General features: G+C 41.2%; 1 protein-coding gene across 1 annotated transcript in view; it reads right to left on the bottom strand.

Annotated features, from left to right (window-relative positions):
- ROCK1 (Rho associated coiled-coil containing protein kinase 1) overlaps positions 1–20,277 on the bottom strand; it is a 135,618-nt gene that overhangs the window by 81,877 nt on the left and 33,464 nt on the right. The window contains exons 3-4 of the mRNA XM_008160185.3: positions 1,650–1,750; positions 1,412–1,549 (exon numbers count right to left, since the gene is read on the bottom strand). Of these exons, the coding sequence (XP_008158407.3) occupies positions 1,412–1,549; positions 1,650–1,750 (239 nt within the window). The remainder of the gene's footprint in view (positions 1–1,411; positions 1,550–1,649; positions 1,751–20,277) is intronic.

The following is a 20,277-nucleotide window of genomic DNA, read 5'->3' as shown; positions in this document are numbered from 1 at the left end:
GGCATCATAATTATAGAAACATTGTTGATACTAGTGGCAGTTTATTTATAAACAATGTATCAAGAAAAACAAAGTTCCAAGCACATAAGTTGTAAATTTAAACCCTAAAAGTAACAATTATGTCATGTGTCTTAACTCTACAGAACAGCAGATATTTTTTCTGTATTGGTGGTTCCCAAACCAAGGAGACAATAATGTCTGAACACATCTTGGGTTGTTAAAACCGGTGTGTGGGAGTGGGGAGGAGTGCTACTGGCATTCTCTGGGTAGAAGCCAAGGATGCTGATAAAAATCCTATAATGCACAGAATAGGCCCCAACAATAAACGATTACCTGGCTCAAAATGTCATATAGTACTGAGCCCAGGAAACCATGCTATACACAGCTGATAAAAAAAAGAATAGACAGTCAAGTATAAAAGCCTCCTTATGTTAACCTTAAACATTTTCCATACCCTTCTTATCACAATTACTAGGATGCTTAGTTAGGATATGCTTCATTATATACTGTAAATAGATGATAGATGATAGATAGATAGATAGATAGATAGATGATAGATAGATAGATAGATAGATAAATTCCAAAATACATGTTAGGAATTAAAAATGGTCTAGCCCAATAGTTTCTCTCTCTTTTTTTTTTTTTTTAAACCAGAGGAAGACTTTACTTCTACCATATGAAATCTTACATTAGGATTCTAATATATATGTATAAGACAGATAAAAAACAGAGCTGTTGTAGTTGAGGCAGAAATAGAAAATGTAGAATTATAACCAACCGCAAATTCCTGCTTCTCCTTATGATTTCACCTGCAGTATCTCCACAGTTTAAAATAACCAATCTAAGCCAACTTGCACATTTTTAAGGAAGGAAATCGATGCCCAGAGATGTAAATAACCTCGCCACAGTTTCATAGACAGGCCATGGGGTGAAGACCAGGACTCAACTACAGGCTCTTCTTTCCATGGAAAAGCCTAAAGCGAATATATTATTTGGAGGCCTAGAAGAACTCACTTTACCTCTCATTTTTTCCATTCCTTCCTCTCCACAAAATGAGAGTGACAAATAGATGAATAGTTAAATAAAATAAGACCTTATATTTGGGGAAAATAATTTCAATTTCAATATTAAACAAGTATACTTAGAGTATAATAATATATGACTTCCTCCAAATTAAAGCAGATTATTTAAAATTTCTAATATTTAAATTCTGTTTTGCTTTGGCCTTACTTTCCTCATGGAGCTGATTCAATAAAACTAAATGTTATGATTTTAAAGATAATAGTATATTAGACAATTCTGTAATTGCCAATAAATTCTCTATTACTGTTCTGAAAAAGAAACTAAGCTTCTCAGATATGTTTAATTAACAAACTAGTATAGCAAAAATGAAAGAGTAGTAATATCATACCTGAACAACCCAAGGGCTATTAGCAAAAGCCATGATGTCCCTTTCTTCCCAGAAAAAAGCAGAATCGGATCTCTTAATCATTTCAAATTTGCTGAGAAGCTTCATAGCATATACCTTCCTGGTGGATTTATGCCTTACCTTTAAAATTGAAAATGCAAAATAATAAACTTTTGTGTTAACAAGTGGATTTTTTAATTTTAAAAAGTTTCTATTTTGAATCGTATTAAAAATAACCTACCAATTGAACTTCTCCAAATGCACCTCTACCAATCACCTTTACTACTTCATAATCTTCAGCTTTCATTCGTAAATCTCTAATTTTATTTATTGTGTCTTTATCTGTATGAAAAGAAAAGTTCATCATTTTAAATCACTGAAACATTATAACTAACACTGCTTATTTTACATTCAGGCTCTTTGAAAAACAAAGAAATTCAATGAAATTATTTTGTTACATATAGTAAAATGTAAAGTTATAAAATAGAGAAATGTTTAATGTACAAAGAATTGCTTTAAATAAATTCTGGAATGACTTAACTCTATTGAAATGTTCATTAAAATCTGACTTATTAGAATGTCTTAGAAAACAATTATACTATAAAGGTACATTAGGGATAATTATTTAATTAGTTATTGGTATTTTAAGTCATATCAAATTTGAATTGACACCCATAAGTAGATATTTTAGATTAATGAAATAAACTTTTCTCTTTATCATCAGTTTTGATGATCCTTTAAAAAAGAAACTAATTTAAGATATCAAAGGCAAACATGCTAAATAATCACATACTTGTATGATTACATTTCTCTATTTGAACTTAGACTTTCATTTAAAACAGTGGGAATCACTGCAATTATTTATATAAACCTGTCATGCTACAAACTACAATAATTTACAAATCCCCACTGGATAGATATTCTATTCCTAATTTGGTCATAGATTAAAATAGGGCTATTTTAATCCACATGGTCAACATTGGCATGAGATTACATGGAAAAGCTTCACATTTCAGAGTTGTACAAAACATAGAACAGCTATTAAACTTAAGTTCTAGTTCCCAATAAAAGCTGCATATAATACTCTGTCTTTCTATTTTTTTATTTTTATTTATTTTTTGGTCTTTCCTTTTAAATGCACATTTCAATCCAGTGTTTGTGTTCATTATGACAAATAAGCACATGCAACAGAGCAAATTTTCACACAGAGATAACATAAGTACACTTAATTTTAGGTTACATATCTACTGCAAGATGCACCAGAAAGATTTACTACCCAAATATTTGTATCTACCATACAGGCTCTAGAGTAATAATTGTAGATATATAAAGACAATTTTAAAACATAGTTCTTATCTTAAAGAGTTCAAACTCTAGCAAATGAAACAGAAAAACAAACAAACAAAAACGGCCCAGCCGGCATGGCTCAGTGGTTGAGCATCGACCTATGATCCAGGAGTCAGGGTTCAATTCCTGGTCATGGCACATGTCCGGGTTCCGGGCTCGATTCCCAGTATGGGGCATGCAGTAGGCAGCCAATCAATGATTGTCTCTCATCATTGATGTTTCTATCTGTCTCCCTCTCTCTTCCTCTCTGAAATCAATAAAAATATATTTTTAAAAACAAAACATCCCAAACAATAAGGGAGATAAGCACAGTTTGTTAAGTACTAAAGACACCTAACCCAAGCCTGCCTGGGAGAAAGGTGGCTAAAAAAGGCTTTCTGGAGATGATGACACCTCAAACGAGTCTAAAATGAAGAGCAGTAGTTAGCCAGGTGGGGGAGAAGAAAAGGGAAAATACTATAGGCAGATGGCAATACAAGCAAGGCACAGAGGAACTATATATAATAAGCTCTGTGTTACTAGAGTATCAAGGTTGTGGTAAGGATTAGCAGGAGAGACTGGAAAGACCCAAACTGGTTAAGGAGCTAGAACTTACCTGTAGTCATATAATTATTATTTAACCATCAAAAATATTTTTCACAATAAAATTTAAAGTATTTCAATATGTAAAATAGATAAAAGAAAGGCTTGAACCAGAATAATCTATAATAATAAACGTGTAATATGCTAATTAGACCGGACAGATGAATGACCTTCTGGACGTCATTCCAAACGAAGCCGCTGCAGCAGGGGCAGAGGCAGAGGTGGTTAGGGGCAATCAGGCAGGCATTCAGAGTGGTTAGGGGTGATCAGGCAGGCAGTCAGAGTGGTTAGGGGCAATCAGGCAGGCAGAGTGGTTAGGGGTGATCAGGCAGGCAGGCGAGTGGTTGGTTAGGGGCAATCAGGCAGGCATGCAGAGTGGTTAGGGGCAATCAGGCAGGTAGGCAGGTGAGCGGTTAGGAGGCAGCGGTCCCGAATTGCAAGAGGGTGCAGGCCAGGCTGAGGGACCCTCCCACCCCATGCATGAATTTTGTGCACCGGACCTCTAGTGTATTATATAATAGCCTATGAGGTTTAGAGCCGTAAATAGACTATAAATATAAAGTCTGTAGGATGATCTCAGAAAATATATCTGCTGCAAATTTGTGTGGGAATAAAGATCTTGCTTCCTGTTTTAATTTCTGAACAGCACAGGAAATGTATAAAGCAGCTTGATATTATTTGTGATTCAAACAAAATTAGGTGTCAAAATGACTTTATTACATTTAAGTTTTGCATAAAAGTGCTATTTTGCTTTTTAATTTTAAGTTGAATTTAATTAGAAATATTATCAAGTCTGGAGCAAAACCTTATTTCCAAAGTCAGTAAGTTTTCAATGAAAATTCAATGACAGCCAACATTTAAACATTCTTAACTCCCCTTTTCCCCTTATATTCCACATCCGATCTTTCAGTAAAACATGCAGCCTCTACCTTTGAAATGTATCTGGAACCTGATCATTTCTCATCCTCTTCACTACCATGCTGGACCAAGCCACCATCATCTCTTCTTTAGATTATTGCAATGGCTTCTTAACTAATTTCCCTGTGTGTATCCTTGCCCCTCTATAGTCTATTCTTAACACAGGGTGATATTTTTAAAACACAAGTCAGATCATGTCACTCCTCTGCTCAAAACTCTCTAATGTCTTGCCATCTCACCCAGAGCAAAAGTCAAAAGATCTTACAATGGCCTACAAGACTCTACATGACCTAGCCTCCCTATTTCTTTACTTCTCTGACATTATCCTACAATTCTCTCCCTTGCTTAATCCTCTCCAGCCACAATGGCTTCCTTGCTGCTCCTCAAACATGCCAGGTACACTCCTCTATTAAGACCTTTTGCACTGGCTATTCCTCTGCATGTGATTCTCTTCTCTCAAACATCTGTATGGCCAACTCTCTCAAATACTTTAATTATTTTCTCAAATTTTACTGTCTGTGAGCCCTACACTAGTCACACTATCTAAAACTGAAAAATTCTGAGAACTTCCCATCTTTCTTACAGCATTGTATTTTCCCCCATAACAAATACCAACCTCTTTATTTACAGAATCAATTTCATGCAAAATAAAACTCACAAAACTATAAATTTGGTAAGCTCTTACTAATTCTCAGACCAATGAAAAGGATTGTGGTGAACATCAGACTCACTTACCAATTTCTGGCTGTCAATTGTATTGAGCCAAGAAGAAAGCTACTATTCAAAGTACTGAAATATTATGCACAGTAAGCAAGGAATGAAATGGTCAAGACACTGTAACTCTTGACAGGCCACTAACAAGCTAATCTGTCTCTAAATAATCACAAGTTAGCAGAAGAGGTAGTGCAAAAGGTTGAGGATTTATAGTTTCACTAAATATTCATTTATTTATAGGGTCACTAAATATTCATAAGGATTTCAAACACATTCAGATTCTTCAATCTAACTTTCTAGAAAGCAAATGGATGGTTATTAAGAGTCCTTTTTAAAAATCACACTTTATACCCAGTAAATTCTACTTCTGGAAATTTGTCCTAAAGAAATTATATATGATGTGGAACCAAGATTTCTACAATAAAATGTTTTTTTAATGTAAAGATTAAATAATTTAATATTCATATTATGAAATATTAGGCAACATTTAAAATTTTGTTGAAGAATAATTACACAGAAAGATACTCAACAGGAAATGTTGAACAAAGAAACAAAATAAACTGCATGTGGTTTATGAACTCAATTTTTAAAATATATATTTTTTTATTGATTTCAGAGAGAAAGGGAAATGGAGAAAGAGCGATAGAAACATCGATGATAGAGAATCATTAATTGGCTGCCTCCTGCAGGCCCCACACTGGGGATGAAGCCCACAACTGGGATGTGCCCTGACTGGGAATTGAAACCTTACCTCCTGGTTCATAGGTCGATGCTCAACCACTGAGCCACTCCGGCTGGGCATATGCATTCATTTTTTTAAATGTGCTATCTATACATATTTATTGACATAAAATATATTTTGTGAATTGCTTTTCACTAAACACACTGGAGAGCTAACTAAATTCTACTTATTTATATTACTTATTGGGTTGTCCTAATGTTTTGTTCTAACAATATATTTTTGCTATGAAAAACATTCCTGTATATTTGCAGAGCTGTTTTTGCAGGATACATGCCTTTAAGTAAAAGTAATAGGTTATGCTCATGAACATTATTAGTTTTGAAATATACTGTCAAACAAAATGACTGCATCAATTTTCACTCTTAATACTCACCAATCCTTGATATTATTTTTTATTTTTCTGATTCTGATTAAGTTGAAGGTAGGGATAGAATTGTTTTCTAATTTTAAGCCACATTAATATTAATGCATTTGTTCAACTATCAACAGTTCATTGGCCATTTTTTTTAAAAATATATTTTATTGATTTTTTTACAGAGAGGAAGGGAGAGGGACAGAGAGCTAGAAACATCGATGAGAGAGAAACATCGACCAGCTGCCTCCTGCACACCCCCTACTGGGGATGTGCCCGCAACCAAGGTACATGCCCTTGACCGGAATCGAACCTGGGACCTTTCAGTCCGCAGGCCGACGCTCTATCCACTGAGCCAAACCAGTTTCGGCAATTTTCTCCTCATATGGATATACAATTGTCTCAATACAAATCACTGAATAATCTACCTTTTCCCCACTGACCTAAGTGCCATATTAAGCTTATGTCAAATTTCCATATTAAAAAAAATATGCTCTAGACTCTCTATGATGACCTACTGGTCTTATGTCCTTCAACAAAGTACTATTTTTCTTATACTTCAGTATCCAGTTTGAAGAAATAATCCCAAAATGTTACAATTACAATTCTACCCCTGCAACCCCAAAATAGAAATACATTCACCATAGAAAGCTAAAGTTACCAAACTATGGAAGTCATTTATAGACTTCATAAAAATAAAAAATCAAACATGCTAAAACCCTACTCCATTTTAATGCTTTCTACCTGGGTGTATCCCACAATAGTGTAGCCTTTTATATGTACCTTAATATTTAGTTGTGAAGAAGAAAGTTTTAATGAGACTACCAAATGGTATTTTTACATTTTTCATCAGTTAAGAAGCTTCAAAATGGTAGTGTATACTCATCACAACATATGGTCAATATAATCTATACCCTCCTAACTCAAGAAATTTATCCTTTTTAAATATAGAAGTAAATATATTGTGTATAAAAAATAGTTATATAAACTTTGCTGTTTTTAGAATTGTTGTTTCTTATAATTCCTCAAAAAGTGTAGACTTCTAACTACATCTAAAGTTATATCCAAAGTACTAGTATATGAAAACCCTTTTTAATTTTACTACAGATAATGTAGTACTCATTTCAATATTACAGTACATGATTTTATAATTGTAATGAGATACCTTTAGGAAAAACAATCATTAAAATGAAGGCTCTTATGCAAGTCACAAAAACTTTTAATGTTTTGTTTAAATTATTATGACATCTTAATTTAAAATGAGAAAAAAGTTTTCCCTTTTCTATTGAACAATATGTACCTTTTGTGCAATGCCACAAAGAGCTAAGGAAACACAGTCAAGTTGTTTTTCCTTGGATGAACAACAGATTCACTGATATCAGCAGAACATGTTGAACTGAAAATAATTTTTCTCTATCGTTTTTAAATCAATGAAACTGGCTCTCCGACATCCCCTGAGGGGTCCTGGATTGTGAGAGGGCATAGGCCAGGCCGAGGGACCCTCCTCCACCCCTGTGCATGATCGGGACCAGGGAGGGATGTGGGAGGTTGGCCAGCCGGGGAGGGACCACAGGAGGGATCCAGGGCATGTCCAGCCAGTCTCGCTTAGTCCCGATTGGCCAGAACCCAGCAAGCAAGCTAACCTACCAGTTGGAGCGTTCACTTCCTGGTGGCCAGTGCACGTGATAGCAATTGGTCGACCGGTCAACTGTCTGCCCCCTGATGGTCAGTGCACGTCATAGCGAGTGGTTGAGCAGCCTTAGCATATCATTAGCATATTATGCTTTGATTGGTTGAATGGACGACTGGACACTTAGCATATTAGGCTTTTATTATATAGGATATAATTACTTGGAAAAATATAATTACTTGGAAAAATAAATAAAAACTTTAGATACAACCCTTTTACAATGACACATGTAATGTACCTCTTAACATAGTGATATAATGATTTACCCTTTACAATAAGAGAATAGAAACTTTTGAAATAACTTTATTTTCTATAGCTCAATTGAAATTATTTTGTTCTTACTGTGTGTGGCTTGTTTGTTGGTTTATTTCTATGTTTATTTTTGATGTGATGATTTTGTATAGTAGGATAGAAATCAATATTCTGAGAAAGTTTAAGAAGCAATGATTAAATATATCAACTCTAGGAGAGTGGTTACCTCTGGAAGTAACATGAGGCCCAAGACTTAGATTATAACTTAACTTTCTTTTTTTTCTAATTCTCACCTGAGAATATGTTTTTCATAGACAGAAAAGGGGACGAGAAGAAACATTGATGTGAGAGAGAAACATCGATTGGTTGCCTCCCATACACACCTTGACCGGGGATCAAACCCAAAACCCCCTCAGTGGATGGGACAAAGCTTCAACCAACTGAGTCACACCAGCCAGTGCTGTAACTTAACATTTTCTTTTAAATAAAAGACCAGAAATAAATAGGGCAAAATGTTAACTATGAGGTTAATTCTGATGATCAGTGCTCAGATATCTGATATATATGTAGTAATCAAGAATAATTTTAAAAAACTAATGATCATGCCCAAACTCTACCCACAAAGAAATACTTTTTAGATCATCTCTAACAAGTCAACATTTAACTTCATAAACATTTAAGAAATACTTAATGAGTACCTAATATTCAGTCGGGTTTAAGAGTAAATATACAAGTCCCCTGCTCTGATGACATTTACAATCTACTGATGAGGAAGAAGGGGAATATAACAATCAAATAACCACACAAATAAATATAATCTAACTGTGGTAAGTGCACAAGATGCCATGAAAATATACAGCCAGCAGCAGGGCATCTGACTAGCCCAATGGGTTAGGAAACTTAAGTGAAGGCTTATTTGAAATTTAAAGGATAAAGACTTCTTTAGCTGGATAGGATTGGAAGGAATTCTAGGAAAGGCAAACAACCTCTAAAAAGTCTGTGGAGGAGATGTCAAGGTACTTTCTAGGAAATAAATGTACCTTGTAGGGCTGTGGTGTAAGCAAACGAGGCAAGTAGTACAGAAAAGAATGTAACTTGAAAGTGCCACATTAGGAAAATAAAAAAGGCTGGGAGTGAGATGTGACTTATTCAAATCAGCAACTTAAAAATAATTATCTGGCAGCAATGTGGGAACTAACTATAAATAGGCAAAAAAGTAAATGCACTTGACAGATTAACTGTGATCATTCAAGTGAGATGATGAAGCTTGAACAAGAGTAGTAGTAAACAAAGAGAAGTTCAAGCCTCTGCCTGAAGACTGCCACTGGTCAGAAATCTATATTTATCTGTCTTTTCTTTGGTTACTTATTCTTTAATTTTCTGGCAGCTCCACTATTCTCCAAAGCTTTTCTAAAGATCCTCAATCACATCAGCATGTTAATTCAAAATTCTAGGATGTAATCTGCCTAGATCTGGGGGGATAAACTAATTTAAAGTGGCTCAAATTTCTTCTCTTTCCCTAAACTTTAATTCCTTTATTTATTTTTTAAAATATATTTTATTGATTTTTTTTACAGAGAGGAAGGGAAAGGGATAGAGAGAAACATCGATGAGAGAGAAACATCGATCAGCTGCAGTAGCTCCTGCACACCTCCTACTGGGGATGTGCCCGCAACTAAGGTACATGCCCTTGACCGGACTCGAACCTGGGACCTTTCAGTCCACAGGCCGACGCTCTATCCACTGAGCCAAACCGGTCAGGACTAATTCCTTTATTTTTAAAACTTACACAAATGGAAAACCAAGATGGCGCCATAGGTTAAACACCTAACCCGCAGCCGGGCACAACAATTTCAAAAATACAACTAGAGGTCAGAACGGTCATCGTCCAGAACCACAGGAAAGCTGGCGGACTGAAATGCCCACAGCTGGGGAGAAGGAGAAGGCCACGGGGACAGTCGGGGGAGCCGCAAAAGCCTGAGGTATGGAGAAACGGACGGAGACACGAGCACGCGCGCCTGCGGGGAGGATGGAGCCGGAGAGGAAGGGGCGGCTGACGGCCTGGCCGGCGTTCACTGGCAGGAAGGAGATAAAGGCTCCGGATTGCGCTGAGCGCCGGCTCCGACTGCACTGAACCCCGTTCCGGGCGAAACCCTGGGAAGCCAGGCGCAGGCTGGGGGAATGAATCTGGGCTGTGGGGCGCAGGCACAGAGGAGCGGCGGAAGGCAGAGCTCCAGAGGCGCGTGCAGGAAGGGGCGCAAAGGACGGACTGTTGCCTGCGCCACTGAACTGCCCTAGCGGGAAGGAGACAAGGGCTCCGGACCGTGCTGAACCCCAGTTCCGACTGCACTGAACCCCAGTTCCAGGCGAAACCCTGGGAAGCCAGGCACATGCTGGGGGAATGAATTTGGCCTGTGGGGCAGAGGCACAGAGGAGCGGCGGCTCCAGAGGCGCACACGGGAGGGCACGCAGAGGAGGGACTGTTGCCTGCGCCACTGAATGGCCCTGCTGGGAAGGAGACAAAGGCGCCAGACTGCGCTGAGACCCAGTACCAACTACATTGAAACCCAGTTCCAGGCAGCGGGCGAAACTCCAGGGCGCGTTTCTCTCAGAGGTGTTTGCAAGGAATACAGAGGGACACAGACACAGGAGCCTCATGTCTCCTGCACAGCAACTCTTCCTATATAGACAAAGAGGGTCCTCATGGACAATTGGCCTGGAGGACAATTCCTCCTAGTGACACCAACAACAATCAAGACTTAACTGTAGATACTCACTCAGTTTCGCAACTGCGCCGCCCCCGCAGGCCGCCCGGCCCGGGGCACTGGGGACACCGCGGCGGCAGCGGCGCCCGGAGCCCGGCGGCCGCCCAGCGCCCATCCCCGCCGCGAGGCCCCCGCGCGCCTGGTTCCGCGGGCCGCGCGCCCCCCACACCGGACGGAGGCCCGGGCGCCCACTCCGTGCACCTCCCGGCGCCACTAGACCTCAGTAGAGTTGACTGAATTCAAGGGATTAAGAAGAACAAATTGGGGAACTCGAAAAAGATGACGGCGGAGGTGAAGGCTGATGTGTTGCCTCACATGGCAGTTTCGGAAATACAACTGGAACATGGACTAGTGAGGGTGGCGACTGCAGCTCGTGTCTCCCCAGACCGGGCGGCTGCTCCTCTCAGTCAGCACCGCAGCCGGGGCCATGGGCTCGTGGGCGCCGCAGCAGCTGCTGTGGCGGCGGCCGCGGACACGGCGCAGCAGCTCTCTGTGAAGGAAGAGACCATCTTTCTGCAGGAGGGGCGCATCCGCGCCACCGACCTGGCCGAACTGCGCAGTGAGATCCTCGAGGCCCCGGAGGCCGCCAACACCGATTTGGAGGATTCTTAGGAGTTCTCATCTTACATTCAAGCCCTTTAAGCCATTTTGACAGAGGAGAATCAAGAAGGCGGCTAAGTTAAACAAAGGAACTGCGAACTCCACCGCGCACAGCAATTTCAGGGGCACGAATGGAGGACAGAGCCTCTGCCATCCAGAACTACAGGGGAGATGGCTGAATGGTAGATTTATAGCTAAGAGGGAAGAGGAAACCAGCGAAATCGGAGGGGATGAGGTGTGGAGGCGCGTGGGTCTGGTTGGTGGCGGGGGAAAGGGGCTTTTGTTCCAAACCTAGGGGAGATTAGCTCTCCATCACACTGAAATCCAGCTTATGGGGACCCGTGGGAGACCCAGATGCCTGCGGGGAGAGGCGGGACTCTTGCGGAGGTGCCAAGCGCCCCTGGGTCTGGGGGAGGCCGCGCTCCCCTGGGTCCGAGTGAGGCCAGGGGTCCATAGATCCAGGTGAGGCCTCGCGCATCTAGGCCCGGGTGAGCCCAAATGGCCCTGGGTCTGGGAGAGGCCAAACATCCCTGGGTCCAGGTGAGACCATGTGTCCCTGGATCGGGTGAGGCCTCGTGAACCTAGGCCCGGGTGAGCCCAAGTGGCCCTGGGTCAGGGAGAGGCCAAGCGTCCCTGGGTCCGGGTGAGACCATGTGTCCCTGGATCCGGGTGAGGCCTCGTGCACCTAGACCCGGGTGAGCCCAAGTGGCCCTGGGTCTGGGAGAGGCCAAGCGTCCCTGTGTCCGGGTGAGACCATGTGTCCCTGGATACGGGTGAGGCCTCGTGCACCTAGGCCCGGGTGAGCCCAAGTGGCCCTGGGTCTGGGAGAGGCCAATCGTCCCTGGGTCCGGGTGAGACCATGTGTCCCTGGATCCAGATGAGGCCTCGTGCACCTAGGCCCGGGTGAGCCCAAGTGGCCCTGGGTCTGGGAGAGGCCAAGCGTCCCTGGGTCCGGGTGAGACCATGTGACCCTGGACACGGGTGAGGCCTCGAGCACCTAGGCCCGGGTGAGGCCACGTGCCCCTGGGTCTGGAAAAGACCAAGCGCCCCTGGGTCCAGGTGAGACCATGTGTCCCTGGATCCGGGTGAGGCCTCGTGCACCTAGGCCCGGGTGAGCCCAAGTGGCCCTGGGTCTGGGAGAGGCCAAGCGTCCCTGGGTCCGGGTGAGACCATGTGTCCCTGGATCCGGGTGAGGCCTCGTGCACCTAGGCCCGGGTGAGCCCAAGTGGCCCTGGGTCTGGGAGAGGCCAAGCGTCCCTGGGTCCGGGTGAGACCATGCGTCCCTGGATCCGGATGAGGCCTCGTGCACCTAGGCCCGGGTGAGCCCAAGTGGCCCTGGGTCTGGGAGAGGCCAAGTGTCCCTGGGTCCGGGTGAGACCATGTGTCCCTGGATCCAGATGAGGCCTCGTGCACCTAGGCCCGGGTGAGCCCAAGTGGCCCTGGGTCTGGGAGAGGCCAAGCGTCCCTGTGTCCGGGTGAGACCATGTGTCCCTGGATCCGGATGAGGCCTCGTGCACCTAGGTCCGGGTGAGCCCAAGTGGCCCTGGGTCTGGGAGAGGCCAAGCGTCCCTGGGTCCAGGTGCGACCATGTGTCCCTGGATCCGGGTGAGGCCTCGTGCACCTAGGCCCGGGTGAGCCCAAGTGGCCCTGGGTCTGGGAGAGGCCAAGCGTCCCTGGGTCCGGGTGTGACCATGTGTCCCTGGATCCAGATGAGGCCTCGTGCACCTAGGTCCGGGTGAGCCCAAGTGGCCCTGGGTCTGGGAGAGGCCAAGCGTCCCTGGGTCCGGGTGCGACCATGTGTCCCTGGATCCAGATGAGGCCTTGTGCACCTAGGTCCGGGTGAGCCCAAGTGGCCCTGGGTCTGGGAGAGGCCAAGCGTCCCTGGGTCCGGGTGAGACCATGTGTTCCTGGATCCAGATGAGGCCTCGTGCACCTAGGCCCGGGTGAGCCCAAGTGGCCCTGGGTCTGGGAGAGGCCAAGTGTCCCTGGGTCCGGGTGAAGCCAGAGCCGGGTCCGGGTGAGGCCGTGTGCCCCTGGATCCATCCGGGTGAGGCTGGGTCCCAGGCCCGGGTGAGACCACGCGCCCCTTGGGTATGGGTGAGGCCACGTGCCCCTTAGTCCGGGTGACGCCGTGCCCCTGGGTTCGGCCGAGACCAAACCAGAGGGAGTCGGACCTCCGTTACCGCCATTTGTCCACCATCCAGAGCTGGGGGGTCAGTGCTGACATGTACACATAAGGAACTACTGGACATTGAAATTGAGTCTCAAAAGAACTGTTGGTCCAGGGGGAAGCTCGCTACAGACTGATTCATTTGCCTGTCAGCATAACTATTATTGCTCGTCTCACATTCAGTGCTTATTAGTATATATCTAGTGACATATGATCTCGCTCATCTAGGGGAAATGATGAACAACATAGACTGAGGAACAAGAACAGAACCAGAAGCAAGGAGGCATCGATCGGACTATCGGGCCTCAGAGGGAGGATAGGGGAGGGTAGGGGGAGGGTGGGGGGAGGGGGAGAGTTCAACCAAAGGACCTGTATGCATGCATATAAGCCTATCCAACGGTTAAGTTCAACAGGGGATTGGAGCATGCGTGGGGAGAGGGGTGGGATGGGAATGGGGGGATGAGGACAAATATGTGACATCTTAATCAATAAAGAAATTTAAAAAAAAAAAAAAAAAAAGGAAAACATGTCTTCAGGTGAGCATTAAAAATAAAATAAATAAAACAGCAAAAAAAAAAAAAAAAAAAAAAAAAAAAAAAACCTTACACAAATGACAACAACGAACAAGACACAATGTAATTCTTTTTTATCTAATCCCTTAACCCAAAAGGTTCAATCTGCCATTTCAGTCTCTTCCTGCCATCTGTCCTCCTTACCCTTTCCTGCTCATCACAAACCAAGTTCAATTTATAGCAAACTCCTAGTTCCTAAAGATATGCTACTGATATCAAACAAATGCTGTTTCCTCTCTACCTGAACTGTTCTTCCTCAGTTGAGAAATCTAGCCCACCTTTTAAGAATCAACTCAAATGTTACTTCCTGAAGTCTTTTACTCCCTTCAAGATCTATGTATCATAACATTCTCTATAAACTTCCACAATTATAAAGGGATATATGTTACTATTTGCTTCTGTGTGTATCTCCCTCCACAAGAGGTAAGAGCTACAGTTTTAAAGAAAAAAGATCTTCATATTTTTAGTGACTGGACATTCAAAAAATAATTCAATATTAAATGGTCTCATGTAGAGGATTTGTCATTTTCTCATTCATCTTAAACTCGTAACTCTAAAAAGGGGAAGGCTTAGAGGGAAGAAATTACTTTTACTGTCTTCAGAACTTTTCGTAAGAACTTTGGATCATCATGGGCTTTTGGCCTAACACAATTTTTATAGATTAATGCTACTCTTTTGCATTTAAATCTGCATGTGTACTCATACTTAATATAGTCATTCACATCCTTTCCAATCTGACCTGTGGAATAACCTTGGTTTTTTTGGCTGCAATCTTCTTATATTTACCCCTTTTTGAAATATCATCTGTCATTTAGAATCACTATTAATAGGATTTATCTTTTCAATAAACTGGATTAAATTTCCTAAGGGTGGAACACGTGCCTGACTGTACACAGCATTTCTTTCCTTCAAGGGGATGGTTCTCAACTGAGGGTAATTTTGACCCACCGGGGACACCTGGCCAAGTCTTGAGACAGTTTTGGTTGTCACAACTGGGGGGCATGGAGATGGGGGAAAGTATGCTACTGGCCTCTAGAAGGACGAGGCCAGGGATGCTGCTAAATATCCTATATTGCAAAGACCACCCCCCCACAAGAAAGAGTTATCTGACCCAATATTTCAACAGTGTCACTGGTCTAAGGTAAACTGAGTGCTTTGTCTCAAGGTCCCTGTCACCTCCCAAATGCTAAATCACTTCAGCCTTTTCATCACAAACCCAGAATAGCAATTACTCCCATCACTTTCTCAACAATTAAATTACTGGCAAAGCAAATAAAGATTTCATCAATTGTTCCATATGCTTTTTTTTGTTGTTGTTCCATATGCTTTTATAAGTGGACAGTAGCAGCTGTCTATTAACCACCATAGCTATCATGCTGCTTTTGTAATCAGTATTAGGAAAGTTATATACATAGTACACTACGATAAAATATAATTACTGAGCTTATTTTTTAAAAAATCCAAACAAATGCTTTCTACCATATTTTTACTCTTAGGTTCATGGGTTTCCTTTTTTTTTAAAAAAAATATTTTTTATTGATTTCAGAGAGGGAGAGGGAGAGAAAGATAGAAACATTGATGATGAGAGAAAACCGTTGATTGGCTGCCTCCTGCACGCCCCCCATTGCGGATCGAGCCCCTAACCTGGGCATGTGCTCTTGACTGGAATCAAACCCAGGATCCTTCAGTCCGCAGGCTGACACTCTATGCACTGAGCCAAACCAGCTACGGTTAATGGGTTTTCTTCACACAATGCTCTTCCATCCTCCATTATCTTCTTTATAGCATGGTAAAATTAATTTAATAAATACTTTTTTTAATACTAATAATAAATACTAATTTGTTTAAACTTGTTTAATAAAGACTTTTCTACTAAGATATTAAATTAGTCTCAAGGACACATTCATAATGGTTTACAGACATGCAGTCATTAATCACTGTTCCCAAATTCTCCTTCCATCCACCTCCCAATGCCACCCACCCAATGTGTTTCTTCAAAAACGTGGGTAACTCCTACCAAGACAGCTTTTATTTTATCTGGATATGTCCTTAACATCTACCAACAATTAAATATTTATAATTAACTAAGTATTCAGTCAAATGGTCACAGATTCTCTTTTCCCTTTCAGTGTCCACACATTTTCCAACCCAAAGAGATGAAAATTAACAGATTGTAATATAGTTAGGCCTGAAGTTTAAAATATTTCAAGTTGCTATACTTTAAAGTTGCTATACTTTAGTGAGACTTAGTACATCCTAAAAAGAAAGATTTTATTCCATATTCCAAGTGTATTGTTAGATCACTAACTACATCAGATATCTGTCAGCAAAAAACAATTTGAAACAAAACATTTAACTTCAATAAAATAATTTTTATGTACTTACTAATGAAAGTTATATGTATCCATATAACTGAATTTCAGAAGTATGTAAAATACTATCCTAGTTACTCTGTTACTCTGTAAAAAATATTACATAAATACAAGTTCAGGAATTGATGGAGAATGTTTTGTCATATAAATGGAATCATACAGTATGCATCCTTTTGTGCATATCTTTTTTCACTTTCCACATGTTTTTGAGATTTATCAATGTTACTGTACATATCAGTAACGTACACCTTTTCACTGTTTAAGTATTCCATTATATGGATGTACCACAATTTGTTTACCCATTTACCTGCCAATGGGTATTTGCATTGCTTCCAGTTTACAGCAATTATAAATAAAGCCACCTTAAACATTCTCATACAGGTCTTCATATGGACACATACTTTCATTTTTCTTAGATAAATACCTACAAGTATGATTCCTGGGTCATATGGTAAATGCATATAAAAGGCTAAGTGACCTTCTGACCGACCGACTGGCCGGTAGGTATGAGGCACACTGACCACCAGGGGGCAGATGCTCAACGCAGGAGCTGCTGAGTGACAGCAACTTTGCAGGGTGCCTTCTCACACTCCGGGACCCCTCAGGGGATGTCGGAGAGCCAGTTTCGGCTCAATCCCCGCAGGCCATACCGAGGGACCCCACCTGCCAGAGGGACCTGCTCACTCCGCAGACACTCTTCGAGCCACGGTGCTGCCCCAGGTGCAGTCGGTAGGAAAGGACCACAGGAGTTTGGCTCCAGGGCATGTCTGGCCTGTCTCACCCAGTCCCACCCCACTGGCCCACCTTCTAATTAATTTCCTTTCAATGTGCACGAATCTGTGCACTGGGCCACTAGTAACTTTATAAGAAAAGTACCAAACTATTTTTTAAATGCCTTATTATTTTACAGACCAACCTGAAATGTGTCAGATTTCAGATGCTCCACATTTTCATATATATGTACTTGATTTTGTCAGTTTTAAAATTTTTAGTTATTCTAATAGATGTGTACTGGTGTCTCACTGTCTCATAAATGGCAACTTCCTAATGACTAATCATGTTAAACAGCTTCTTCTTCTTTTTTTTTTTTTTAAAGAAAGGCAGGAACAGAGAGAGACACATATCCATCAGTTACCTCCCGCTAAAGATCAAACCTAAAATCCAGGCACGTGTGCAGACTGTAACGGAATCCACGACCTTCTGGCACATTGTCCCAACTGAGCCAACACCTCAAGGCTTGAACAGCTTTTCATGTGCATATAGGCCACTTGTGTATCTTCTTTGGAGAAATGCCTATTCAAATCCTTTGCTCATTTTAAATTGGGTTACCTTTTTATTTTTGAGTTGCAAGGCTTTTTTTATGTATTCTAGATACCAATCCTTTATCAAGTATGTGATTTGCTACTATTTTCTCCCATTCTATGGATTGTTTTTACTTCCTTAATAGTGTTATCTAAAGCACAAGTTTTTAATTTCCATGTACCCAATTTGCACAAGTTTTTAATTTCCATGTACCCAATTTATTTTTCTTTTGTTGATTATACTTTAGGAATTATATCTAAAAAACAACTGCCTAACCAAAGTCATGAAGATTTATGTCTATGTTTTCTTCTAAAGTTTTAGTTCTTACATTCTGAGTTAATTTTGCCTATGATGTAAGGTAGGAGTCCAATTTCATTCCTTTGCATGTGGATATCCCTTTGTTGAAAACACTATTTCTCTTTCACATGTTTGAGCAACTATTTTCTCCCAATCTTTTAATTTTCTTAACAGTGTCTCCTAAAAAGAAAAGGTTTTGAATTTTGATGAATTCTAACCTATGTTTAAACAGCAACAACAATCATGGTTTGTGCTATTTGTGTTCCATCTAAAAATACTTGCTTAACCAAAGTCACAAACATTTTCTGTTTTCTTCGGGAAGTATTATAGTCTTAGCTCTTACATTTAGGTCTATGATACATTTTGAGTTAAATTTTGTATGTCGTTCGAAGTAAGGGTGAATATTAAATTACTTTACCCCCTTTATAAAAATCAATTGACTCTCTCTCTCTCTCTCTCTCTCTCTCTCTCTCTCTCTCTCTATGTCTATATATCTCTATATATATATATATATATACTAATAAAAGGGTAATATGCTAATTAGACCGGGTCAACTGGCCATCTTCCGGACGTCTGACTTCCTTCCAAACAAAGCTATGGTGGTGGGGGCCAAGGCAGAGGCAGTTAGGGGCGAGATCAGGCTGGCAGGAGGTTAGGGGCGATCATGCCGGGAGGGGAGGGCAGTTAAGGGCGACCAGACCTGCAGGGGAGGGCTGTTGGGGGCAAGATCAGGCTGGCAGGGGAGGACAGTTAGGGGCGACCAGGCCAGCAGGGGAGGGCCGTTGGGGGTGACCAGGCCAGCAGAGGAGGGCAGTTGGGGGCATTAGGCAGGCAGGCGGGTGAGTGGTTAGGAGCCAGTGGTCCTAGACTGAAAGAGGGATGCCTGACTGCCGGCAGTCGGATATCCCCCAAGGGGTCCCAGATCATATATATGCTAGAGGCCCAGTGAACAAAATTCCATGCATGTGTAGGGTCCCTAGGCCTGGCTGGCAATCAGGTTCCCCACCTCCCCGCCTCCTCCTTCCCCCAGCCTGCCGCTGCCGCCTGCCACCCCTTGGTGATCAGCACACGTCATAGTGAGCGACTGAACTCCCGGTATCATGGTCAAACTCCCAAGGGGACACTTTGCATGTTAATCTTTTATATATAGAGAGAGAGAGATACATACACATATTGGGATTCTATTCTGTTCCATTTATCTATGCATCTATTCTTTTAATAATATTAATTATACTGTTGAAATCGAGTAATGTCAGTCCTCCAACTTTGCTCCTATTTCACAAAACTGTTCGACTATCCAAATTTCCATATGAATTTTAGAATTGCTGGCCACTTTACAGAAAAAGGTGCTACTTTAAAATTATGAGACTACATGGACTCCATAAATCAATTAATTTGGGAACTCTTAACATTTTAATACTGAATTTTCCAATCCAGAACATTAAATATATTTTCTTTATTATTTGTTCCTTTAATTTATCTAATAAATATTATATAGTTTTTAGTATACAAGTCTTACAAATATTTTGTTAAATTTATCGCCAAATTTTTCATGGTTTTTCTTCTATTGCATATAGTGCTATATTTATTATGATATCTATTTCAAGTTGCTTGTTGCTAATATGCAGAAATAGAATTGCTTTTTGCATATTCATTTTCTAACTTGCAGCTGTGTTCAACTTAATTAGTTCTTAAAGCTTTTTTGTAAACTCTTGAGTATTTTCTATTGAAAAAGCATGTTGTTTGTAAACACAATTTTACTTCTGTTTTAATTTATATAAGTTTTCTTTATTTCACCTAATTGCACTAAAACTTCTAGGACAATGTTGAATGAAAGTGGTGAGAAAAGACTGACTTTTTCTAATCTTAAAGAAAAAGCATTTAGTCATACAGAAATATAGTATGAACTGTGGGTTTTTTGTAGATTCTCTTTCTCAGGTAAGAGAGTTTTCCTTCAAATCCTAGATGTCAGAGAGATATTTTTAAATCAAGAATTCTGAATTTTGTTAAATGCGTTTTGGGCATCTACTGAGATTATGGATTTTCTCTTTTAGCATGTTAATATAGTGATTGATTTTTGAACCCTAAACTAACTTTGCAATATTGGTATAAATGCTCCTTGGTCACAACTGTTACCTGATGCAAGATATGATTTCTTAAATTTTTTTTTTTAATATATTTTATTGATTTTTTA

This window comes from Eptesicus fuscus, chromosome 12 (assembly GCF_027574615.1).
Source record: "Eptesicus fuscus isolate TK198812 chromosome 12, DD_ASM_mEF_20220401, whole genome shotgun sequence".
Classification (NCBI taxonomy): Eukaryota; Metazoa; Chordata; class Mammalia; order Chiroptera; family Vespertilionidae; genus Eptesicus; species Eptesicus fuscus.
This window is presented reverse-complemented; position numbering and strand designations above follow the sequence as displayed.